This window comes from Crocodylus porosus, unplaced genomic scaffold (assembly GCF_001723895.1).
Source record: "Crocodylus porosus isolate Cpor-Errol unplaced genomic scaffold, CroPor_comp1, whole genome shotgun sequence".
Taxonomy (NCBI): Eukaryota; Metazoa; Chordata; order Crocodylia; family Crocodylidae; genus Crocodylus; species Crocodylus porosus.
Window position 1 is genome coordinate 76,144,919 of NW_017728931.1, and position 27,496 is coordinate 76,172,414.

General features: G+C 40.4%; 1 protein-coding gene across 1 annotated transcript in view; it reads left to right on the plus strand.

Moving 5' to 3' along the window:
- Positions 1–10,837, plus strand: part of KCNC2 (potassium voltage-gated channel subfamily C member 2) — a 176,947-nt gene extending 166,110 nt beyond the window's left edge. The window contains 2 exon segments of the mRNA XM_019543202.1: positions 3,581–3,748; positions 8,160–10,837. Coding sequence (XP_019398747.1) covers positions 3,581–3,748; positions 8,160–8,296 — 305 coding nt within the window. The 3' untranslated portion in view covers positions 8,297–10,837.
- The last annotated feature ends 16,659 nt before the right edge of the window (positions 10,838–27,496 follow it).

The following is a 27,496-nucleotide window of genomic DNA, read 5'->3' on the forward strand; positions in this document are numbered from 1 at the left end:
GAAACAAATATAACAAAGAAGCAGATGTTTTATCATTGAAACACCAGCACTTGAAGGAAGTAGCATGGGAAGCTGATCTCTAGACTTTAGATTTTTTTTTCCAAAGTAAAATAATGAAGTCTTTTTTTAAAGAAAAGATAAAAAAGAGCAGTAAACAGCAACAACTTGTAATAGCATTGTCACTATTCATTATTCTCTTTCTCACAATGCCTAGAAGCCCTTGCCATAAATCAGGAGGCCAGTGTAGGCACTGTACAGACACTTAATAAAAAGATGCTTCTGACCTCAGTGGCTTCCTGGCATATTCAAAATATCTCTCGAGATAAATGAGAAAAAAAGTATTTTGTTTCTAATGTAATAAGTATTGTTTTGCAATCACAAGAGGGCTCTCCCCCAAATCTGTTAATTGTTACGGTAAATACCACTGGATTTCAAAACTCCCACATCAATCATTAGGTTCATTTTATATTGTGAACATATAATAATGACAAAACATGACTAATATTTTTATTAGCTGGAATTTGCTCTTTAGAGGTCAGGAGCTAAAAAGCTTGACTTTGAAAAGTACCTTTGTTCTATTCTCTTGCTGTATTACTACATTAGGGTTCAAAGAAAATGAATTGCAGGTTCTGAGAGACATTTTAAGTGGAGTAAACAGAGAATACTTTTGAAAAGTCTAAAGATGCCAAAGGGGGAAGGGAGAATCTGCATGTAGTGGGTGGAATATGCTTTGCAGTGTTTGACTGATGCACACTTTCAGGCAGGATCATCAAAGTGTTAATGATAACAGCTTTTCTATTGCATCAAGTCCTGCTAGAGGTACTCCATAACAGAAGAGGCTGTGTGTGATCAGAGCAGAAAGACAGTTACAGTGAATCTGCAGATTTATTTACAAGGTGCTACCATCCTTGAGGTATGCAAAAATGAATAAACTTAGCGATCATTTTTCCTTTTTTTTTCCCTCTCTGATTGTGCCACTATTTCTGCTTCATGTTCTAACACAATGTGTGGACTGAAGACACAATATAACTTACATTGGTTATGTACACTAATACAAGTTATGCTGGTGTCCAGAGCAAACTGATCACCAGCTCTGGAGGTAGCTGCCCTCAGTAAGTACCACTAACAGCACCTCAACACTGGGTGGCAAGGAGAGCCAGTTAGGGCCTGTTTGAACAGAGCAAAACAGCTACCCAGGGATGAAATGGACTAGAGCTGTGAACACGTGACTTGTAATTTGGTGTAATTTACACCAGTTTATAATTAATTCTGACTTTCTGAAGAGTTACTTTACTTGGAGAATAGTAACTCACAGAGATGAAGAGCTGTATGTTTCATAGATTTCATAGACATTAGGGCTGGAAGGGACCTCAGAAGATTGAGTCCAGCCCCCTGTTTGTCCACTCTACTTTTATACAGCATACAGAGATTACCAGGGATCTTGGTTTTCCTGATTAAAAAAAATCACAAATTCTCTATAAAAAAACTGAAAATTCTGATTTAAAACCCCACAAATATGTGATTTTAAAATGAAAAGCACACCCATAGCTCCCCAGCCCTGCCCCGCACCCCCTCCCACAATCCCCCCCAGCCCTACTGGAGCGGGCCTCCAGCTGCCAGGACTATAGGGGCAGAGAACTGGGTCTGCAGCCCCCTGCCCCTGGCAGGAGGCAGCAACTGCTTCAGTGGAGTGGAGCCTGGCTCCCCTCTGCGTGCTGCCTGACTGCTATGGGCTTGGAGGGAGTGGGGGCTGCTTCCTGCCATGGCATACACTCCCAGGGGAGTGTCCCCCACATCTGTGCATGGGGCAGAGGGTGTACGCTGTGGACTCTCACCCTGCTGCCCTCCCCCAGGGCCACTGCAGCCCAGTGTGTATGACCCAGTGATGAACGGAACAGTGGAGCTGCATAGGAAGCCCCCTACCACTGTGAGCTCCACACTGTCTTGGTGAGGCATCCTCTATTTCCGCAGCTGCAGCCGGGGTGGCAGTGTGGGGCTGTGTGCAGTGTATGCAGGCAGCACGAAGTTTGCAGCAGCAGGCAGCTTCCTGTGTGGCTCTGCTGGGCTGCGGAGGCCCAGGGGGAGGGCAGTAGGGCAGGGAGCGTGAGCCTGAAGCAGGAAGCATGCAGCCCCTGATCTGTGCACAGGTCTGGGGGGCAGCCCCCAGGAGTGTGCGCAGCAGCGGGGAGTAGCCCCCCACCCCTCCTCAGTGGGCAGGCTGCCCCACCCCACACTCAGACCTGAGGGGCATGGGTTCCCCACAGCCCCCCTGGGAATACACGCAGCAGTGGGGACCTGGCCCTACCCCACCCTGATGACCCTCCCACAGCCCCTTCCTGCTTCTTGCTGGGGCCCTAAGCCCCAGCCCTGCTCAACTTCTCTCCCTCCCTATGGGAGCTTCAATTCCCACATCCCTCTCTCCCACTTACCTGCCCGTGCGGCTCTCCAGGCTGCTTGGGGCCACGTGCATATACATGCATGTGGTGCACCCTGCCTTACTGCTCTCCTCCCACTCCCTCCAGCCCCCTGTAGGCTGGAACTGTCAGCCTGCAGAGGGCTTGTCACAAAACCACAAATTCTGTGGGTTTCTCTGGTAAAATGAGAAATCTTCAGTTTCTTCCAGTAAAAGGTAAAATCCACGGTTTACTTCATTTTTCCATGGGAAACGGAAAACCTGGATCCCTGGAGATTACAGTCAAAATGTCACATGTCCACAGCCTGAATTTCTTTTGCATAATTCTATTAAAGTTGTCATTTCAGAATTAATTTGCACCCCTAGTTCAGGGAAGAGTGTTTTAAACTTTAAACACATAGTAAGGCTTGTTAAAGTTTTAATAGAATTTAAGCACATGTTTAAAATGTAAGTGCTGCCATGAATATTTATGCTTTTTAAATTGTGGCCAGTGTTTTAAAATACTATACATCTGTTGCTAAAGAAAAGTATCTTTGGGAAACTGAGAAAGGTAGAAGTAGAGGTAGGGATTTTGCTATTTTCAAAATGTTATCACAGTGAATAAAAACTGCATTTAGCCTTCGGGTATGTATGTTTACAGACCCATATAACTAACTCCCTTAGAACTGTATGTTTTGAGATGGGTTTATCCTTTCTACAGCAACCTTTTTAAATAAACACAATGCATTTTGCATCAAAATGATCAACATAACTTCATTTTTTAATACAGGACATTGGCAAGGAGATGAACATGGTGTTGAAACAATGGAGACAAACTGTAGTCATAAAGGTTGTAACAGTCATTGAAAGCACAACTAAAATAGTCTTTTATCATATTATATTTTATTACATATTCAGCCAGTAGAACATGAGGTGAGATTTAAAGTGGGGTCAGGATAGCTGAAAGATCATTTGCTTCTGAATAAAACATTTTTACTCATTTTTTCCCATTTTGCTGCATTTTGTAGTGACTGATGATGAACTGCGGGTTTTTTTGTTTTTATTGTGAACTTATTACTGTTTTTTGTACTTGAGCTGTGGAAATTACTGGCATTCAACATAAGCTCTTTGTGATGTCTCATTTCCTCATTCGTTATTGTCTGTAAATGGGCATGGTGCTTTAACCAGTGTTATCAGGTGAAGACAGTGCAGGAAGTGAGCAGCCACTCTCACCTGGTGAAAGGCACCCACCAATCAGACGCTCTAGTACCAGAGACAAAAACAGAAGAGGGGGAACATGTTTCCTACTGACAACAGGTGATTACACGTGTGCTACTGATGGAGGGATCAGGAAAGGTATGGACTTCTTTCATTAGATCTAAAAAGGCTACTCAGGAATGTGCTTGTGAGAAACAAGCTTAGAACAAAGTAATGTGCGCAAATGCTCCGTAGGAACGATTGTGGTCAGTTCAATGCATGTTTTTCTTTATTTTTGTTCATCCTTTTCTTTTCTTGCCTTTCCTTTTAGAAGACATTCCTTAACTTGCCCACGCCCCTAAAAAAAACAAAAACAAAAACAAAAGGAAAAAAAGGGCTTGATGTTATATAGCCATTATACTTGTGTCTTCGTTTGTCCATACTTTACAGAAAAAAGCAGTCATTTAGACGTTTCTCATTAAATCACTCATCTGCTGCTTTAAATATTCCCTTTGGCATTCCTAAAAGACAAATTAATTATTCAATAACTAAAATTTGCATTTAACAACTTTTTAAAAAAAGATAGCTAAATTAATGACACTGAAGGATTGAAAAATTGAATAAGCCCAAACCATAACAAAACTTATCATACAAATATTTTTGAAGGCATTTGAAAGAGAACCACGTTTATGATGCTTAAAGACAGCTTATCATGACAACAGTATCACTAAGGGCACAAAGATTATACCAAAATAGATTGGTCTCTTCTAGCCAGGATTCAGGTGTGATACAGTTAGGGTCTGATCCTGCAAGGTGCCAGATGCTTTCTATAAGAAAGTACTGAGTGTCCTTATATCTGATTGCTCAGCATTTTGTAGAATCAGGCATTTGCTCTTACACTCACTTACTGGCTTCAAAGGGAACCAAATTAGGCCAGTGCTGGTCACTGTTAAAAAATACCTTACATATAGAATATTCCAAATGTAATTGATGTCAATGAGATCCTTTCCATTTCCTTCTATAAGAATTGGATTGCATTTTTAATGAATTGTCTAGCTATGGTGGTTTTCAGTGACTGTTTAAAATAAATTCCTGAACAGTTATGCATTAATGCTATTTGAATGTATCATCTCTATGCCCACAACTGGAGCTGGTCAGTAGCTTTGTTCACCAGCGTTGTCTATAGCAAACATGATTGTTGCAACTTCTTGTTTCAGCTGGCTAACAGAAGAAGAAAAGAACGTGGTCTTAAATTATGCTGATAATTCTGCTAGATGCAGTACCTCATTTCTTTAAAAAATAAGCAGCTGAGATCATTATGCAAAATGTGAATGCATATGAACAGAAATGTAGCCATGAACAACTGTAGATTTAGAAGAGTATGATTTTCTATAGACTTATACATGGTGGCTACAGTGCAATGATATCAGATGGAAATGTGGGTACTTAATTTATGCATGAGTTTTTGCATACAGACTTTAGACCACTAAGAATTATACCCTATAAAATCTATTAGACATTTAATGTTCTTCAAAATGTAATAGGGAACTTCTACAAAATGCTGATTACCGGCATCTTGTAGGATCAGGATCTTTAACCTCTACTAGACATTTCAACACATTAGAGAATTACTAGTACATTTGTATTAACCATAACGAGAAGAATTGGAAACTCCACCCTTCCCTCCCCAATTAATATCCCATTAAAAACATTCATTCAAAAATTTTAGGCTGAAAAAATTAAGGAACTGTAAAGATAAAAAATATAGTTTAGCATTGTTTTGTAAGTGAGAAATTGAAATGAAACACATTTTATATTGCAGGTAAACAAGAACTTAGTTCTATTCAAAGAAATGACTCTGGTTTCTATGTACTCACGTATTTTTGGCCAGAAGCTTTCTTACTGCAAAATTTGACTGCCCCCATCTAGAATCTTATATATGTATCAGACACTTTAGCCAATGGCCTTGATGTTTATTCAATGGAGAATAAAGTTATCAGCTCTTACACTGAAAGCACCTTCAGGATATCACCAAATTATTTGGAATATTTTATTCTAATTAATACATCAAGTCTACTTCTGTATTATGATGGATTATTTCTTGTTGTCTCCTTTCTGTTTATGCTTTTGTTTGTATGTCTGACAATATTTTTCACAGTTGATTCTTTTCTTTTATAGTTTTTTTTTTGTTTTGATTTTTTCTTTTTTTTTAATCATCTCTGTGATCTTTTAAGGCTTGATTCAAAGCCCATTGAATTCCCTGGAAAGATTCTTACTGGTTTTACTTTGGATTTTGGATCAAACCTTCCATCTCTATTTATCCTGTGTGATAGTTTTTACACTTTAAGAGATCTCTTTTTCATTAATTGCAGTAGTGTCTTGCTTTCCTATATGTATTGGCTCTCCTTTGCTTTTGTTCTTAAAAAAAAAATAAATAAAGGGAGGAGGAGGAAAAGAAACATAACAGAAATAATATAATTGTTATTTCTTCTATCTATATGAAAGACATTTAATTTCTTCTTTGTTTGCCATATTACAAGGAATATCTTTCCACAAGAATTGGACAAATATGAATTAAAAATTTAGATTTTTTTTACTCAAACTCTCTAATTGTTCAAATACTGAAAGAAACTTTATGAATTTGAAATGTATTGGAGGTTTCTCAAGCAGCACAGTCCAACCTGATCTTACAATCTGGAGCTAACACTGCATGATGTATTAGCAGACACTGGCCACATCTACATATGACACTACGTTACCATAGCAATGCGCTACGGCAAGGTAGTATCTGCAGGCATCTACATGTGACCAGCAGCTACTTTATGATCACGGTCCCCTGCTGTAGCATGCTGCTATGGCAAAGTAGCTGCTAAAAATAACTGTCCAGCGCAGTTTGGGGTGTTACTGCGCCATGATATGAAATCATGGCAGAGTAACAACGTCATCTTAGTGGCATGTGTAGATGTATCCAGTGATTAACAGATTTTATTTTAAGCAATTCCTCAGAACATCAGTTAAGAGGTCTTGAATAGGAAAAAATGTTAAAAAATTTTGTTATTTGTTTTCAGTATGGCTTTCAATGTACTAGGCCCCGTATTAAGCCAAAGACCCAATCTCTGTTCTAAACTACGTGTATTTTGGAGAGAAACTCAGCTGACTTTCCTAAAACTGCTAATTACTTTGTCTTGAATATGATACAAATTTAAACCATCACAAATATGACCAAATACTGAAGTTCAGGAAGTTGAACAGATAACTTTTAATAAGAAAACCTCAGTAAGATCTAACATAATGCTCATTTTTTTTATTTACATTTTCAGTTTTCTTCAGCGAGAATCTCATAGTGAAATACCTTGCACAGCAATGCCCCAGTCTTGTAAACATACAGACTTTCTTAACTCTCAACAGGTAGTCATCTGCTTACAGTTAAGCATTCACATTAGTATTTTCAGGATAGGATCTGCACAGGGAAATTTCAGCTAAAATCAGAAGTAATTGCTTGTAAGCATTTGGGTTTCATGATCCTTTTTCTTGCTGATATCCTTAAGGTTCTGAACAAATCAATAGGTAACTCATAGTTTAATTGGTTAAATTATTTAGTATGTAAACTTAGCTATATATCTGTTTGAAAACAAGGAAACATTGAATAACAATGCTTTCCTTATGGTTTAAACCACAGACTTCATTAACTTAAGCCAAATCTTTATGCAGCATAAAATGGGCAGATTGAGTCGACAGTTTGTGTGAATAGAAATGTCTGCAAGCACTGTGTTCCATCCAAATTGCAAGAAGTTTCTCTCTCTTCATGCGACTGCCCAATTTAAAAATAAATTTTTCATCATTTCAGTCTTATAAGCAATCATTTTATATTTTTCATTAGAGTTATTTGGATAAGGACTGCAAATATTATGATTCTACTTTTGCAGATCAAATGGCAAATAAATCAAACTCAATTATCTTTATTATATTTTAATGTTAGCCATAATATTTCTGAAGATGGATTTCTTCAACATAGTATAATATAATCCTCTATATGGATGACTATATAGTTGCATGGTATAATTCATTAGTCTTCTCAGTTTTAAGGAAAATCTGCTCATATTAGACATTGGATTTAATATAGAGTATATGATTTTAAAATGTTATAATCTGTTTTGCTCTAATGAAATCTGGAATATATTTACCCAGATAATACAATTTACAGAAATCACTCAATAGTACTTTATGCAAGACCAAATCATTCCCTGTCTTACAATAATATGACATAACTGAAGCCAATGAAGTTTTACTGAACATAGGTCAGGGTTGAATACAGCCTACTAGCCTGAATAATAGGACTACAATTATATAGTACATATGATTTGCGATGGCTTTGTTCAGACTCATTTGAAAGGATAGCTGGATTAATACGCCTTCATTTCCTTTTGACAAGCTGCCTCAACATTGAGTTCTGTGCAGGCAAATTCCTTTTGAACCAAAATAGCACATTTGGTTACATTGCATTGTATTGTTTGTCTTTGTCTATTTCCTGGCTGAATTCAACTGATGTCTGTGCATTTTCTCATAAAAGGATACGAAAAATCCCGAAGCTTAAACAACATTGCTGGCTTGGCAGGCAATGCTCTGAGACTGTCTCCAGTAACATCACCCTACAGCTCACCTTGTCCTCTAAGACGCTCTCGATCTCCCATCCCATCTATCTTGTAAACCAGATGGCATCAATCGGCTACATAGTATTAATTCAAAATACTGTTTACCACATAATGGATATAAATGTAGCATTAACTGTAGGCTCCATAAATACAGTATAAATCCTGCATGATATAACTGTCAGTAGTAAGAAATGCCACTTGGGTAGCTGAAGATTTTTATCTTGGCTTTTAAGATTATCTAAAGTAGCGCTTCTCCTTCTATCTGCTATATTGTCCTACTTTACCAAGGCAATAAAAGGACAGTTAGTGGACTCCATTGGCCAGTATATTCAATAAATAAGTATGTTTTCAGGGAGATAGCTAAAACAATGTGCTTCCAAATGATCACTCCATTGGACGTTCATTTCTTGTGATTAATCCATTTGGAAGATGTCTGGAATCTGTCTTGGTGGCACACAATGTGACTTGAGTCTGATCATTTTCATGGACCATCCTGTCTTCATCATCTCTCTGAAAGCAGTGTTGCGGATTATTGGGACCACAGATGGCTCTGGATGTGTGTTATTGCATTGTACCATCCTGCTGATATGAAAGCAATTGATGAACTGGTCTGCATGTGGGATTGTTTTTCTTTGTTTAACCTTTTAATTTTTTTAAATACTTGTTTTTAAATAGTTTTCTTTCTTGATTAATTGACTTTGGTACTAGATTGTTGTATCAGAGCTCTGAATGTCTCTGGTTGTTTGCACACAGATAACTGCAAAGAGGTTGTCATTACTGGTTACACGCAAGCAGAGGCCAGATCTCTTTCTTAATGGCTTGGGGAAGGCACAAAACATGAAAGAAAGGTAAACGCCATCCAGGCTTGCAATTCTCAGCTAGCAAGTGCTGCTTGGTACTATAGTATTTTTTTCTACTCCAGCGTTCTTGAACATATTCAGAGGCTGTGTACCAAGTAAAAGCAAGAAAAATATTGCTTTTTTGCTGTGCAACTGTAGAAGGGCAATAGTTTGAAAGATGGGGGTGGGAGTGTTGACCAGCGTTTAAATCTCTGGATCATGAGCTTCACAAATTCCTTCAGTCAATGTTTTTAGGTGCTTTGTCTTCTGTGTTTGTTTCTGTCTGTCTGTTTTGTAACATGTCTACTGTATTCTTCATCTGTTTTCATAAAGTGCAGAGATACCTTTTAAAATGCCCCATCTTTTTAGATTAACTGCTAAATACATTTTCTCCTTTTCCCCTTTGTGGTATAGATGATATATATTTCAAGTGCAGGTTAATAACCTTTAGACTATCGAATGTGGGAACTTTGAAGATTTCTGAAACGTGGAATTTGGCTGTTTTGTTGTTCTAACTGGTTGCCTACTGCAGCAACATCAATTTTGCTACCTAGCAACCAGCATTCATTATGGTATTCAAACTGTATCCCTTTTTTCTTTCGATCTAAAAAGAGAGAACCCGTTAATGCACCAGTACAAATACAGTAGTAGATTTGATATTTTGAGCTGGTGAGGATAAACACCCAACAATATTGAACCGTAGATATACAAGGAAAAGAAAGTCTTTAGAGGTGTTTGAGATTTGTTGAATAAACCCTGACTGTCATATGTTTATTTTTTGTTAGGAAAAGAAAACATACCTTTTATTGTGGAGTATGTAACATATTCTTCTGTATATAGCCTAGTCCTATAGCATGGTCTGCATGTCAAAATTCTTGTACAATAATGTATTTATCAAAATATACATTTCTGATATTTAGAGATGTACATTGATTTTAGTTTTGGTAAAATACTGTCAATAGAGAGAAAGATAATTGCAAACAGCTTTTAGCAAAGGAATTAATACACTGTCTGGTGCTGCTGTTATATTGACTACAGTGTTGTACAGAATTTATCATGGATTTTTGACTGCTGAAAAAGGGACAATGGAATTTAGCCATACCAAGGACTGTACTGGAAAGAGACTACTGCTCCTGAATGGACCCTGATAAGCAACTTGCACCTTGAAGAGGTCACTGAGACTTCACATGGGAAGCAGAACTTGCTAATGAAGATTAAGGACTGCTTTCAATTGCTGCTACCAGTAGAAGGGATGAAAAGTTGTTGTTGATGAGTCAGCTGTAAATAAAATGTGTGTGCATGGAATAACAGTTTTTGCCATCTATGTCAAGGAACGCTGAATTGAAAGTCATCTTCTCTAAGACTCCATGCAAAGGCCCGCACACTTCTGTCTGTGTATTCTTCCTGGTTCCTGCAGTAGGTTGTGCTGTGGATCATATAAAGACACACACTTATAATGATAGTGATGTAAACTACATCTATTTTAACCTTCTCGTAGCAATGGTATTTTTTGCAAAGGCCATGAACATGGACAGAATAGGTTTTGCTACAAGTCCTTGCTTTCTCAGTTTTCCATAGCTATATTTTTACAAATTCTAGTGTACATGCCAATTTTTAAGTTTACTCTTCACTTTGATGAGAGAAATGTGGCTGCAGACAAACATCATAGACTATGTTCAAAATTCACAGGTTGTTTTTTTTCATTGTTACCTCAGAAATATATGTATATGAGAAATAAAATTCTGGCAGCAAAAATATTTTTTTTAATTCAAAATGTCGCAGAAGCAGCATCAATAAATATAAAATATGTATTAAATTATATCCTAAAATGTATATTTTGCATAAGAGAGAGATTCTTTGATTATTTTTTGTGAGTTTTGTGGTAAATTGATCTAGTCTATTCTATGTTTATGATGCGTTGTAGCAGTACAGTGTAAGAATTATGTTCTTGCCATCCTACTTAATGAGAATTTCTCCAGAATCTGTCTGTCACCCTGGTATCCTCAATGTAGGGACCTATCCCAGTTGTGAAACTCTGTATTGTGGAACTCTTGTGAACATGTCAAGGTGCATGCACAGTCCTGGTGGAAACCAATGGAAATGTAACTAACTGAGAGAATAAAAACTGCAAGATCTGGGGAGGAACTTGGAACATATACTATGAAATGGCTCATGTGCTTTTTTGATATTTATCTGTATCCCTGGCTGTGGCCATTTTTGTTTCCCTGAACACATAAGGAGCTCATTCAAAGGACTAGTGTGAACTGGATTTAAATTTTTTCTCCCGCCTGTTTTGCATTACTGCATACTGATTTTAGTGAAAATAGTCACACGTATATTTTGAGATGCTTTATTTTAGAAGGAAGTCAGGCAGGAGCAGGTCAGGGTGTCGTTTTAGAGACTAACTAGTTCAGAGAGGCATAAGCTTTATAGATGACAGCCTACTTTGTCAAATGTTATTAGTCTCTAAGGTGTGCCTGTATATGTGCTCTGATGCGTTCTGATTAAATTAAGCAGAACTCAATCAGGTCTGCTGGAGCAATTTAATTGGAACACTCCAGCATGATGCAGTGTCTCATTTATTCAACATCCCATGTTTCAAAATGGTTGCAGAGTCACTTTAACTAAAACTCATTGAATGAGCTTTAGTTAAGGCGGCCCTGTGGCCACTTTGAAATGCGGGATGCTGAATATACAAGACACTATGGCATTTTAATTAGAGTGGCTCTTGGACCTGCTGTATTTAAAACATGTCCCCCACCCCAGAGCATGTGTATAGGCACCTCAGGGTTCCACCGTGCCCTGCCTTCTCCCTGACTTCAGGCTAACATGGCTAACTGCCTGTCTTTACTGAAAATGAAATAAAACTAAAAAGGACTTACAGGGTCATGGTAGATAAGTAACTGAAAGAGCTTCCAGTACAAAACTGTAGCTAAGATGAATGAGATACTTGAACTTACAAGGAAGAGACCACCAGTTAGAAGTCAAAGATCAATCTGTACCTTATGGCCATTCACCTACCATACTTAAGGCATCCATGGGAGTGATGTGGTTAGCATCATGTCCAGTTGCCTTTAAGCACTGAGATGCCAAGAGCAGGCAAGTTGGAAATGATAAGTACAGAAGTACAGGGACATGTCTGAGCTGTTAACCCTTTTTAGTGGTTAGATGCATGAATCAGGGCTGCAGGCAGGTGCCCTCGTCCATTCAAGAGCCACAGCACAGAGTTTTCTCTGAGGGCTAATGCCTACAACTATTCATTTGAAGAACTGAACAGAAATAATTTTCTTTTTAACAAATGGCTGGAGGTGGTGGTGGTGTCATTCACCTCTAGTGGAATAGCTTATGGATTAGAACGCTTACTCAGGATATAAGGGATGTAAGGTCAATGCTGTCCTCAGCCTGAGGAGGATTCAAATCAATATCTTGCATTTCACAGGGAAGTGTATTAACTGCCAGGTTAGAACGAGGGCTGGGTGAGGTGTACTGCTCCTCCATCTGAAGCTATTCTGCTCTGCAGGGAGTAGTACAAAATGTATGGGCCAAAAAGAGAGTGTAGAAGAAAGCATGACAGCTATCAAGTGATTAGAATACCCGTCTGGGAAGGGGGAATTCTGAATTCTTTATATTCTTCATACTCTTTATCCAGTGACTATTTAATGCAAATTGCTTAAATAACATTGGAACACAGATCAGAGCCCAGGACTGCTCCCAGCTGACTGCCCTAACCCCTACAGTGTATAAAAATATTTTCCCCCCTTGCTTGTTCTTTTTAGGTGCACAGTGGCCCAAGTTCAAAGGAGGGCTGCAGCCCCCTTCTCTCTTAGTCTATTAATAAGAACATTCTCCTTCGTGGTGGGAAATGTATGTGGGTGCGAACTTCTTCAGGCTAAGGAAGACAAAACTGGGTCTTCCAATTCCTGGGTAGGAGTTCTAATCGGTATGGCTGCCTATACATGAGCTCAGGGGTGGGGGTGAGGCATTGTAATAAGAGTGTTTCCTAGAGAATCGCTTTCATTAAAATGCCGCAGCATCATGTGTATTAAGCCCCAACACATTTAAAAATGGCCATGGGGCACTTTGACTTAAGTTCATTGAATAAGCTTTCGTTAAAGCACCCCAGCAGCTATTTTTAAACCCTCAGGGACTTGTATATACATGATGTTGAGGCGATGTTAAAGCATTTTAATTAGAACATGGAGCAGACTTGATTAATCGAGTCTGCTCCAGCGTGTTCTAATTAGAACTCATTGGAACACATGTTTTATGTACAAGATAGCCAGTAAAGCCTCTCCCACTGCCGCCTCTATTTATCGTCCTCTGTGTCTGGTTCCCAGAAAGGGTGACACTGGGTGACTAGCTGCTCTGAGTAGCACAGCTACGGGCAAGTACAGAATTAGAATTGGAGGTGTCCAAGGAATTTTCCATTCAACAAGGAGGCAGCTAGTGAATTTAAGCACCCTGGGTTCAGGTGGTTGTGGGATAGTGTTTATTTGGATTGCAAATTTTTACTTAGGCACTGAGGGTCCAATCTAGTCCTATATTGGATGGCTAAGCTAAACTTTCCTTACTGAAAGACTTGATAGCTTGATGCTGAAGCTCGAACAATTCAGATTAGAAAATAAAGTCAAGATTGGATGTTGTTCAGAAGGTTAACTGTACTACATAAAGAAGGTATGGGCTTGGTGTAGAGATTACTGACCTGTATTAAGCAGGAGGCCAGAGTAGATGTCTACCATGGTGCCTTTGGCTTTAAAATGATGAATACCTTTCTCTACATGTCTCATAAGTCCTCATTTAGCATCAAGATAAATTTCCTTCTTCCATTAATATTTAGAAACAATATTATATATGTGGTGCTTTAAATAGCATTGTCTCCCAAATACAGTGTGCATACTCGAGATAAAGTTGGTAAGAGTACACACTAAATTTCAAGTAGTGGGCCTCGAGGAACAAATCTCATGTGTGGAAAAGGTTATTGCTGCTAATGGTACCTTCAGATGGAAGAACCATAGATGAAAATAAAGACATTAGAAGAACAGGAAATTTTTAAGGATGGCAACTTGCTGTATTGGTACTGAAAAAGCAAAGAGGGGGAGGGGGAAGTCAATTTGACATGAAAATAATTTCTGTCACAGTTGAATGTGAAGATATGAATTAAAAAGTCATGAATGAATTAAACTATCTGAAAGGGAAAGACATTCATTTTATCATCAAAGTAAATCATGCTGAAGTCATATAATGGAAGTGGAACAGAAAAATGATACTAGAAAGAGAAAATGAATATATTAATAGGCCTTATTACAAGCAGTGACTTCAGCAAATCCTTAACAGATACCTTGAAGACTAATAGAATTGGAAACAATTATGAAAAAGCAAAGCGTTTTATGAAGCCAAAGCTATAAGAAATATTAACAGTATTTTTCAATCCATTCTTTTTGTCTTTCAAATATTTTTCTTAAATCTATGAATGGGCAAGTTATGGATAATTGTTTTTCTATCGTGGAGATGACTTGTGACTGAATATTACTGAAATTTGGGATACTGTCTTTAAACACTGCATTGTAAATGTGATGATTACATCCCAGCTACTGTGTAGAGACAATAGAGACAAAATTGCAGTAAAAAAAGAAATTTCAAGCAGTGGGCTGGGCTGTGAGGAGGGGGGAAGGAGGATGGTCTTTGACTGAAAAAAGGGTTTTAGATAAATGTGTCTTGAGTTTATGACCATTGTGTTATGAAAACATTTTCATTGTTTTCAAGTGAAATCCTTGATTTTCTGGCACTTGCTGCCAGTCCAGATGTTGAGTACAACTTTGAAGAAACCAACTACAAAAGCCCAGTGGTTACTTTATTATGAACATATGTATGCACAGTTGACAGAGGTACAGTTTTTTATTCATGGATGGTGAGATTCTAGCATATAAAAACTGGAGGATACTTTTTGAAAATTTGGCATCTAGATGCAATAGCTTGGGTTAATACTTAATTTATTAATGAAATTCTTCTTGTAACGATTTACTGGTGAAACAAGGAACAACAATTTCAAAATTAGTCTCTAAGCAGGTGGTATTTGTAGTGGCTCCTCCCTTCAAACTCCACACCGCATATGACAGAATACATTTTTAATCTGGCTATAATCTAGATGTAGTAATGCGCTGCCTCATGTGTCCAACAACATCCGCTCATCCCACGACATCTATGTGGAGCACATCACTGGCCACCGCCAGTACACCGACCCCTCCAGACGAGCCGCCACTGGACCGGACCCGGAGGACACCACCGCCTGAACCGCCCCCCCCCTCCCCTCGCGTCGAGAGGAATTCGCCGCCACGGATGACCCCGCCCCACCCGAAGAGGACCCCTGCGATCGGACTTTATGGACTGAGACGCTTTCTCTGAGCCACTTCCTCCAACATTACGGACCACTGTAACGGGTATGTATGTATCTATCTCCTTTCCCTCTCAGCGTCGCGACCCCACCCCTTCCCTCTTCCCACATCCCCCCACCCCTGGGCTTAATTGGCTAACATTGTATCGTTTGTAACCTAGTCACATTCCCCTCCTCTCCCCCATCCCTCGATTGTTAGTCCCTCGCTCGGGCACTTTGTATTTCCATCTCAGCTTTGTCATCTTTTTTTTCTGGATTCCCCATCCAAAACATCTACTAATAAAAGTCAATTTGTTAGTGCTGACAAGACCCTAACTTCCTTCCAAAGCTGAATTCTAAACCTCTAGGACAGTTTGGACAATATTATTCTACATTTTATATTGGAGCTAGTATGCTGTACTTCACAAAATGGAAATGTCTCCAATAACATAACCTTATTATGAATTGATAGTAAAAACGACTCCCTGTTCTGCAAATAGGCACAACTAGCCTATGGCATAGACTCTTTTTATTAGAGAGCAAAACGTCTGCAAAGTGCCAGTTGTTTTACAGTTGCATTAAGTCTACACAAGTTAGGAGTTACTGAAGTAATAATTGTTGTTCTTGATGTTGAATGTGGACGTTACCATCCCCTTTGAGAACCGGTGCCAAGCCTTTACCGATGCCCAGGCTTGCAAGCTGGAGAACTATGCCCCACTGGCCATCACCCTGAGTGGCCACGGCTACGACTTGTCGGTCGGCATGCTCATCATGGGAACGCTCAAAGCCTGGAACCCCAGCAACAAGAGCGTCCTGCATGCCTGCCGCATCTCCCACTGCTATGCCAAGCTGATGCACTGCCTCATGGTGTCCGACACCATCCGTTGGTCCTGTGACATCTACATGGAACACATCACGGGCCACCGCCAGTACTCCGACCCCACCAGATGAGCCGCCGCCAGACAGGACCTGGAGGGACTGCCTGAACCACCCCCCTCTCCGTGCCAGACAGACCTTCATTTCACTGTGAGATGATTCTTCGACCACGGACGACCCCGCTCCACCCGAAGAGGGCCCCCACAATGAGACTCTATATGCACTGAGGTATTTCCTTCGAACCACTTCCTCCACCATTGCAGACCATTGTAACGGGTTTGTGTGTATCTACCTTCTTTCTCTTTCAGCATCGCAAACTCCCTCCCTCCCCTTCCCCCTTCCCTCTATCCCCCACTTCCGGGCTTAGTTGGCTAACATTGTATCTCCTGTAACCTAGTTGCATTCCTCTCCTCACCCCCATCTCTCTATTATTAGTCCCTCGCTCGGGTGATCTGTATTTCTCTATCAGTTTTGTCATCTTTTTTTCTGGATTCCCAATTGTAAACGTTTACTAATAAAGTCAATTTGTTAGTGTTGACAAGACCCTAACTTTCTTCCAAAACGGAATTCCAAACCTCTAGGCCAGTTTGGACAATATTATTCTACATTTTATATTGGATATAGTATGCTGTACTTCACAAAATGGACATGTTGCCAATAACCTAATCTTATTATGAATCAATAGTAAAAAAAGTCTCCTTGTTCTGCAAATAGGCACAGCTAGGCCAATCTTTATGTTGCAGAATGGCATAGACTCTTTTTATTAGAGAGCAAAAAGTCTGCAAAGTGCCAACTGTTTTACAGTTGCACTAAGTCTACACATGTTAGGAGTTACTGAAGTAATAATTGTTGTTCTTGCCCGTGGAGTGCTTATTTGCAAAAGCAGCAAGTACTGATTTATTTTAAAAAGTTCTTCTTTATAATGAAACAATGCAACATTCCATCAGTGTGAACAATGAAAAAGAACCGTTGCCATGTTAGCCTATTAAGCTGATACTAAATATAGATGGATTTTCATTTCCATATCAGTTTTTCCTTTCTCCTTGACTAAATACAGTCCTGATGTTCTATGAAGATCTTAATTTTTCGTCACAGTTATAAATGGCTCTGGGACAATACTAATGCAGCATGTGACATTTTGAAGGTGAACATGGCCTACAGACTTGGTTATTAGTATTTTTTTTATATTCTGCTGCATGGGGCAGTTGATAATCAATTAGGCCATTGATGGGAGTAGGAAAGGAGGAGGAAAAAAGCTGGAAATTGCAGTTTTCTCTTAACTCATGTAGAATCTATTGTTTGCAGATCTGACTGGTAACCTCTGAAGTTGCAGATTGTCCATGTGGATGAAAAACATAATTATCTGAAACACAGTCCTCTATGATGATGTAATCAAGTATTTTACATTCTTTTTTTCTGCTTGGAAGCTGTCCTGAACAATTTTTATTAGTGCCCATAGGCAAAGGAAAGACTTCTGCTACTACTAATGCTAACCTCTACTTAACACCTGGCCATTTTACTTTAATTGGTGAGTAATGGAAAGATACAGACATTAACACCCTTAAGCCCCAACTCAAGGCTGGTCTACATAACGGATGGCAGCGAGCATCTGGAGCGCATTCCTACCCACATAGAGCCACATAGCAATAAGTACTATTATAGCTGCTGTGATGACAGGATATGCAGTGCACCCTGGGAGGTGTCAGTTACTGAAGGGGCCACAGCCACATATGTACACATTTTAGGCAGTCATGTCTTGGGAACTTAGATGAGCAGTGCATGCTTGGGTCTAGAGGCATAACTACCAGGGTTTGTGCAAAAGGCACCAGGGGCTGGGCCAGCTGTGGCAGTGGTGGCAGCTCAGCTGGGAGTGACAGTGGCAGCAGCTGCCATTCTTGAGCCCTCTTTAAGTTAGAGCCTGTCCACCCTTCATTAAATTACTGCCCAGGTCTTGTGCTATCAGGACTTGCTACCTCAGTGCTATGGATAAATCCATGGAGGTCAATGGCAAAAACTCCCGTTTATTTCAGTAGATCAGTTTTGTGAACCAACTCCTTTCTCTTCAAGAATCAAGTCAAGGTACGAACAAATTGTATATAAGGTAAAGTGAGTTAGAAGCTTGTTTGCGGGCTCTGGTTTAGATGGAAAGTGGTATATAGCTCAATCCTTCTCAAAACAGTTTAATTTCAATAGTTGAAACCTACCTACTCCTGACTGGGAGCACCCACAAGGCACTTAAGTTCTGTTTAACACAATCACGTTGACTTGCTTTAGCTGATTCTTATTTACATTCCGTAGTATGTCAGTGTAGAAAAAGCCCTCTACTGAGAAAGATGATGCCTGTAAACAAAAACTAGGAAGGGAACATGGTTTTTATTGGTATAGACTTCAAGTTAATGTAGCTTGAATGATCATTAACAAATACACAGTGCGTAAGGAAAGGATCGTTACCAAGGAAATATACAAAAAGCAGGTAAGTTTAACTGTGAATGAAAAAAACACTCTATCTTATTCTTTTCGTCAGTGTTTTAAATAAAGGTAATGCATAACTGAAAAAATTGTTTGTCGCTCAACTCTGACAGAATGACCTTGACAGATCCATTTTGTAGAATGTGAAAGAGGAAAGGAAAAAGAAAAGATGAATATGAAATTAAAGCATTCTCCAGAGGAAGGGCTTTCGATAGCAAAGCCTTTACATTGGATGCTATCAAACTTTTGTGCAGGCTGTGTAAGCTACAGTTTACTAAGGTGTTGAACCTCTTCTTTTTTTTTTTGCTTGGCTTTTCTTGACACTAATCAGAATTGTGCTATATTTATTAGCATGTTTGAGCACAAGGTCCCTCGCCTCTAGAGTGTTATTAAGGTAGGCCATAATGCAAGCGGACAAATGGAGCAGAACTTTTTTTTTTCAGGCGACTTACCTGATCTCTCTAGGAGAAGGAAATTTAACTGCATTGTAAGTATATCTATTTCTTGAGTGTGTGTATATATCTATATTTAGATAGATAACATAAATAAACATTGAGCCTAGTATTCCCTGTTTTTTCTTGATTTCAGGTAAGCAATGCTTGTCTCCAAATTTTTTGCACTGCTTCTAATTCATATGGCATTTCCGAACTTCAGTGGAAAGAACAAAAGCTGGAAACAGATGTGGCCTATGTGCTGCCATAAACATTTTTATAGTAGCACAAAGGCCAAGTGAACAGATGGTTATGTGTCTTGTCACGCCACAGATGTCCAAAATGGTGGTCATAACAATAGGTACTATAAATGTGTGCCTTTTTTAAAGGCAGACATCTGTTTGCTTTATGGCAGGAGAGCATAAGTAGCCCAGAGCTGCCTGAGCTCTCAAGCTGCCCCAGGCAGGCACTTCTGGGGCTTCAGAGGCCCAGTGTCCATGCCCTAGCAGGGGATTCCCCAGACATGGGTATGGTGCTGCTGTGTCCCAACTCAGGGTGCACCTCTGCAAATGGGGGAACCCTGTCATTTGCAGAGGCATGCCTTGAGCTGAGGCATAGCAGTGCCATGCAGGGAAACCCTGCTGGGGGATTCCAGAGGTGCACATCTGTAAGTGTGGGACTTGGGTTCTCTGGTTTGCAGTTGCTCTTCAGGATCAGGCCCCTGAAGACCTGGGATTGATCCTTGCAATGTACGATGTCAGTGTTGCTCAAAGTGGATCAGCTCTGCTGAGACGCATACTAGCACACCTGATCCACTTCATAGATTCATAGAAGTAGGGTCGGAAGGGACCTTGTAGATCATCAAGTCTGACACTCTGCCCTGGGCAGGAGAGAAAACTGGGCTCAAATGACCCTAGTTCATTGCTTCGTTTGTCAATGTCTGTTTATAGCCAAAGTTTGACTCCATGCTCCACTGGAAACATAAGGCCATCTGCAGGCAGGCACTCATCTTCCATGCAGGCTCTCAGATCTGTTGTTTTGATGCTTCCCTAGCACTGCAGTTTTATGGAACTGAGCTTCTGAAACACTTTTTAGAGTGGCTTTTATCTATGTGGGAAAATTCATTCAGTACACATTTCCCTCTTTTCCTTTCTATCTTTTCAAGTCTCATGTTAAATACCTCCTGCATGATCTCCCACGGTATTTGCACCCATCTTCCAACTCGGAAGACCCTGCAACTTTATTTCATCTATCATGCCCGGTATATATGTTCTGCATCCATCTAGATGTGACTGCTATCCCTATGCTATCACTTGTACTCTGTGTGTGTCAGTAGGCAGGAGCTATTAATGGAACATTCTACAAGTTGTGGAATTCAAGATTGGACCTTCTGTGAGAGCCAGATCTCTAGTAGAACTAGTTGAAACTCAAGAATTTCCTTTTTTTTTTCCTTAAGGAAATGTTGATGTTTTATAAGTTAGTTACCTTTTCATTTGGAATAAAACTTATTTTAAAAAATATCACATGAAACACAATTTCTGTAGAATTTTCTTTTTAGAAAAAAAACAATTTGAGAAATAATTTTTTTTAAGAGAAAAAGATGCTTTATTTTTCTCTAAAATTCATGTATTGTCTTGCAGACCTGCAAATAAGGCATGCACCTTGTTTTTGGGAAGGCAGAATGAAGAATGAGTTCTGGCCACCTAGAACAGGGACAGAACCTAATCTTAGTTCACTCACCCTCCCTTTCCTGCTCAGGCAAAAGCTATAGTGTTAACCCTTTCACAGCTGAATTGTCAGCAGCTTAGCCAAAAACTGAAAGTGTAGCTGCTGCTGAAAACTGGAGTTTGTGGGCAGTTCTAGGATTTTGAAAAGAGAGGACAAATAGTCTTCAGGGTTGTGAAATAAGAGAAGAATGACCAGAAGAGTCTCACAGACAACAATAAAAGAAGGAATAGCTTTATTAGTGGAATATCAAGACCATTAAAAAGGAAAGAGGTGTCAACACTTCTGGAGTGAAAGCAATTAGAAGGAATCAGGTAGACTATAATGACCCATGAGGTCAACTTATTCTATTACTGCTGTCCAAGTAGAAATGCCACTGCTGCTGCTTGGTAGTTGGCTTTAAAATTTGGGTGGAGCAAGAATCAAAGTGGGAAGTGACTGCACCACTGGATTCTCTTGGATTTGCTCTTACTGGACTCTACTTTGCCACCCATGCAGCTGTTGGAAGTAAGAGAAGGAAAAGAACCAGCAGCCATCTTGCATCATCTTCATGCTTCATTTTTGTGCAGAAAAATCAGCTTCCCGCTTAAGGCATGTATCCTAATTCTGGAAGACTCATTTTGGAGTGAAAGGTGAGTATGGTATGCAAGTAAATAAGCTAATTTGTTGTGTTAATTTTGAGTGTATTGATAGTTGCAGGAGATAATTTTAACTTATTTCTCCTTTGTATTTTATTGGGAGTGTATAATTGTTTATAACTGATGATTTTGTGTGTAAAGCTTTCTTATATTGGGCATATCTTTTGTTAAGGATTGACTCAATATAAGTGATATGCTTATTCCTAAGTGTATGCCACTTGTGTGACATTGTCTCCATACATGCTTAATTCTATGTCCTGAGATAAGTATGAAAGTATTGGTTCCAAGTGCTCTTAAACACATTTGATGATTTTGTGTGTTGATGGTTGGGACATTTAGCTAAGGGCATGTGCTGTTGCATATGTTAAGCTTGCAGTGCAGACATACTCTTTGATGCCCAGATTTGGTATGCGTAGCAGGTCGGATGGCTCTCAACCTTGAACTGTATTTTGCATGACACCTAAAAGTTTTAGCACACCAGCTGGATTTTACAGATGTCTCTTAGTTCTCTGCTCGAGAAGCAGTGTTATGTGATAATCACATAACATAAAAGGATCAGTAACAGAGCTGACTTTTTTTTTTTTTTGCTTGGCTGTGCAGTGAAATTTGCTTATATTCTTTTATGTAAACAGAGCCCTTTGTTATAAGTACTTTCATGTATCAAGACTCTGTCTTGAGTACATCTCATTGGTGTTTTTGCACTTGTGGGAGGTGGGCTCCAATCCAGGATAAAATTGACTAGGTGCAAGAGCTTTCAGGAGGCAACATGAAGGCACTGAAGAGATGCAAAGTGCTCTTTCTCCTTACTGTGGGGGTAGGGATTTGCAATGTTTTCTGGCGGGGGACCAGAATGCCTGGACCTGAAATGGGCAGGCCTTAGGATCTGGCTGCCTCCACTGCTTCTCCCTGCTGCCCAGCTGCAGTGTAACATAGGGCCCCCCCTCCCCAACACTCCCACTGAAGCCTCAGGTGTCCAACTGTGTGTACAGCAGGGTGAGTCCTCTGCCACCAACTGCAGCCAAGGCCATGGCTCCCCAGGCTGTAGGTTGCCAACACCTGCCCTAAGGGATGCTTCATACACAACTTCAGCCTGCGGACAGAGTATTCTCAGATCTGGAGGAGGAGACAAGGACCAAAAGCAGCTGAGCACAGGTAAGTCTTGTTTTTTTTTTTTTTTGACTTGGCAGTCTAGGCTAGGAGAAGTTGCCTTATTGTGCCTTTGTATCTGCCCAACTCCTGGCTTTGTTCCAGTTCTCTTTGATTTCAGGATCATGCCAAATCGTGCCATCACTGTGTTTCATCATTTGTCTTCACCCTCCACATTTACGTCTTCTAGGCCTTGCTCATGTCACTTGGGCATAGCACATGCGAAGGGCTGTAGCACTGGCTGGCAGGAGTACGAGGTGGCATTTTATGGCTTCTTAGAACTCCGGGATGTTTCCACACCCAAGACTGCCCACTCCATGCACCTGGCTCTAGGTAGATCCAGGAATTTTAAAACTGGGGAGGAGCAGCAACTAGCACTGCAGGGGTGGTTCCCCCCCGCAGTCTTTCCCTGTACCTGGGTGGACAGACCATGCTGCAGGAGCATGCTGGGGGACTTTTTTTAAATCCCTGAATCAAGAAAGTTCTTCCCACCTCAACTCTACACCCTGCCCTTTCCCCTCTACATTCAGTGATACTTGCCCTCCCCTTCCGCTTCTTTGCTAGTGCTTTTGGGCTTAGGAAGAGGAGACCTGCCACTGCCTCTGCCCTGGCCAGTCTTACCCTGCTTCACCTGGGCCAGTGGGGAATGGCTATGTAGTGAGCTGGGCACACTTGGGGACAGCAGTGGTGGCAGGTGATTTGCCCTTTCCAGTGCCTGCTCTCAGGCTGTTGGGCAGCACTCAGGGCAACTGGGTAGGGAGCAGGGACATATCCACTGCTGCCACTGGCCTAGCTGAGCCTGGTTCCCTGTGCAGCCCGACTGGAGTGGCTCTGGAGTTTCTCTGTCCCTGAGATCAGCTGGGGGCAGTGGCAGCAACAGGCAGGGGGGAGGAAAGGGGAGGTGCTACTGAGTACAGAGTACAGCGGGGAGCAAGGTGCTGTGAGCAGGTGGATTCTTATCTGCTTCAGGGGCTTAAAAAAAGTCCCTCGTTTTTGCTTCCTCAGCATGGTCTGAAAGAGGCTATGACTACATCACCATATGCCCTCCAGATGTGTCCTTGCAGCTGGTCAGCCACAGCCCTATCTTTTCCTCATCTTCCGGGATGTAAGGACAGAGAAATTCCCATGCACCTTGAAATACAGCAGGATGCAGTTCTGCTTAGCACTGACATAGGTTCCTTCTTACCTACCCACCATCACTTCCCGGGGGAACAGTGAGGCAGGACCTGGCACTTGCTCTGAATTCTGTTTGAGACAGGCATTTTCACTTTTTGTATGCACAGATTTGGCTGCAGATTTGGCGGTATCCCTGAAATTAGTTATTAATGGGTATTTAGTTATTCAACATTCATGTAAAAACCAGATGCAGTCATAAGACCTCCAAAGCTCCTAAAGCATATTTGAATTACTTTATGGCCCATGTGCTTCAGCCTATGACTTCTGTGTTATGTTGGAATGAATGTGCTCATGCAGAAAGCACCCTGGAAAAAAGAAAAAAAGAAATGTGTTTTAGATGAGAGGACATTGTAATGTTCTTTCTCCCAGGTCAGTCAAGTTTGAGTGTCTTAATTTGGTTTCACATGGGGAAGTGAAATCATTCCCTTTGAAATACTGTTTTCTCTTTCAAGATCATCTTCATCCAGCTCTGCAGCATTTTCAAAGAGACATCAAAAGAGGCAGCAAGTGAGGTAGAATTGCAAGTGTTGGTACATGGTGTAGCTGCTGCATGTGGGTTTTAGCATCATCAGGATTACCGGCCTTAGAGTGCTTTCCCATTCATTTTATATCACTTCAAATGCATAGCAATTTCAGTAAAAATGCAGGGTGTCTTAAAACACCACAAAACTGTTGTCTTCCAAAGGGCTAAATTTGTTATTCTGTCCATGTTGTGGATTGCAGATCAGGGCCATTACTAACCAAATACTTTCTGTCAGACATTCAAGGCCAGATCCATGGAATTGCTGCTCCCGCCAAACAGAACTTGAAATGCAGCTCAGGTTTCTTCTGCCTCCGAAGTATCAGCTCCTCAGAGCATGGTGCCCTTTGCCAAGCACATGGCTCTTCTAACGAGGGTTGGTTACTCCAAAGGCTTCTATCTTGGTGCTGGCCTGAATAAATACTAGTTCAGATGAAAATATTAGACTTCCTGTTTAACTCAGGGAAGGGAATTAGCCTGGCCCAGGGACTAAGAACTTGTCTGCATGAGTTCTGCACTGTGTCCAGGGGTCACTGGAGGACACTGCACCCTTTTGGTCCCATTTTCCATGCATTAAATGGTGGAAATGGGGCAATGGAGCTTCCATTGGATGGCTCTGAGTGCATGAACAATTAGGCCTGAGACAGAACCTAGCAGTGATTCTGGAACTACACACAGGGCCTCATTTTTAGGCATTGGTACATGCAGACTGGGCAGTGAGTATGCAGGTCATGCTTCCCAGCTGTGCTCATGGACACAGCAGGAAAGGCAGTGGTTCGAAACCTAAAAGCCTAGGTCTGGAAACAAGGAACCAGATGTCCAATTCCAGCCTCTTGTGTGATCTTGAGCACGTTTCTTCGTTGTGCCTCAGTTTCCCTGCCAATGAAATGGGGATAATGTTATTTACTCAAGTCTTCCCTTTTGCACAGAGACCTGCTTCAAAACTCATGCACTATTTAAAACTTCAAAATGGGTGTAAGTGCCTAAACCTTCCACTTGGCCCTCTGCTGATGTGTACATTGCATTTCTTTGGACCCACATAAAGAAAATATTATTTAAGCATTCCAAAGGCTTATTATAACAGGTGTTCATCAGTCTCTTTGGATTTAGCTTGAATAAACAGAAAGGTAACTGTGTCTATGGTATTCATACACTGATCTAATGAAAAGGTCACAGTGGACACATAAGGACTGAAGGACATTACAGGACTTGGCACATGGAAGAGAATTTTATCTCAATAAACATGTTTAGATAGCATGATAGAAAAATATAACCCTGTGCCCTAAACATCTGATGCCTTTTGAAAGGAAACTTTGCCCATTTCCATCACACCAGCATATGCTGTTTTGGCAAATAGAAAGCACTTTCAGGCATGAATGAACTGAAATACATATGTGAATTTACTGTTCATTTCTGACATCTGTACTGAATTAAATAGGTCACTTTCTTCCTATTTTGGAAGTATATTGGAAAGAGCACAAAAGAAGTGGAAGTGTTTATCTTTACTGGGAGAGGCATTTATTGTACATTATGTGCAGTCTCATTGAATTGATAGGAGTGCCAAACCTGCATTTTAGCTGTGCCAAACAAATTAGGCTGCACCAGGTCACTACCTAGCAAATAGGATGAAAGATATCATGTCATTCTTGAAAAGCAGGTGCATGACATCTTTCAATTCGGTGACATGTATGTCACAAAATACTGCAATCCTCTTTTGGAAATTCAGCTCTTGGTTAAGGATAACATGGCTTGATGGATGGAAGATAGAAGAGGATTTTCTCTAATCTCTCTGGCCTGTTGGAAATACTGTGTGGGATAATCCATTTCTGTAGAATCTCTTGATTAGCTGTTGTGAATCTGAGCCTTGCCTTCTCCACAGGCATAAATATGATTCTGACACAGTTCTTCTCAGCTAGGAAGTTATCTGAACATTTTGATTAGAAATGAACTAAGCAGCTTTTTCTGTAGGTGGAAAAAGAAGCTTGAACCAATATAAACAAATCTACACCTCAATGCCTTCATTTGCAGTGTGGCTAAACACAGGTAGGGTTTTTTGTTGGTTTGTTTTTTCAGTTGAGAAATTGTTGCATAAAATTGTGATAATACAAAAGGGGAAGTGATGGTGCTGTTTAAAAGTCCCAGAAAAAGAATTATGGCAGAAACATTTCTTTAACTAAATAAGTATGCAATATTGAGCTTAGTCTTTTATTAGAAAGATTACTTATTGCTTTTTTGGGAAACATGAAACCATTAGCTCGACAAGAATAACTTGAAGATATATATTCCCAAGGGACAGAGCAGATACTTCCATCACTCTGTCAAAATGTGGTGACTGTTTTGTTTTCTTTTTAATTTTTCCTTTTTAAGGAGAACCAAAAAGAGATATTCCTCTTTCATTTCTTTCTTTTATACTAGTCCTGTGCAGTATTACCATCTTGCATATACTTTCTTCTGCTGTGAAGCTGAGACTTTTATAAAACAAATGATTTTCAAATTGTTTACTAACTAGCCCCTTTAGTCAAGCATTTGTTTAGCATTTGTCCAACCACTTTTAGGTCCCTGGTAGACATTACATTTAAGACATGATTAAGCAGTTAATTGCATCTTAAGCAGCGACCTGGCCACTAACACAATTAATGCTGTGATAAAACATGGAATAAGCCACAAATGTATTACACAAAATAAGTATAACAACTTTGTGGCTGGTTCCCATCACGCCTTAAATTACATGTGTGGCCAGGCTAATCAGGGTCCCAGCCTTGGGAGCACGTGGAAGCTCTTGACCCCCATGCATGGCCCAGGCTGGGAGCATCAATCCACTAACTGCTTCTCCTAGCCTCAGAGGCGTGTTGGAGTGAAAGGGACTGTTGCCCCACAGAGGCTGGGAGCCCTGATCAGCTGACCTGTGTTCCCAGCTTCTGGGGCACAGCAAAGCTTTCTGAAGCCCACTGTGCCCCAGAGGCTGGGCACAGCAGCTGATTAGATTTCATAGATTTCATAGACATTAGGGCTGGAAGGGACCTCGGGAGATCATCGAGTCCAGCCCCCTGCCCAAAGGGCAGGAA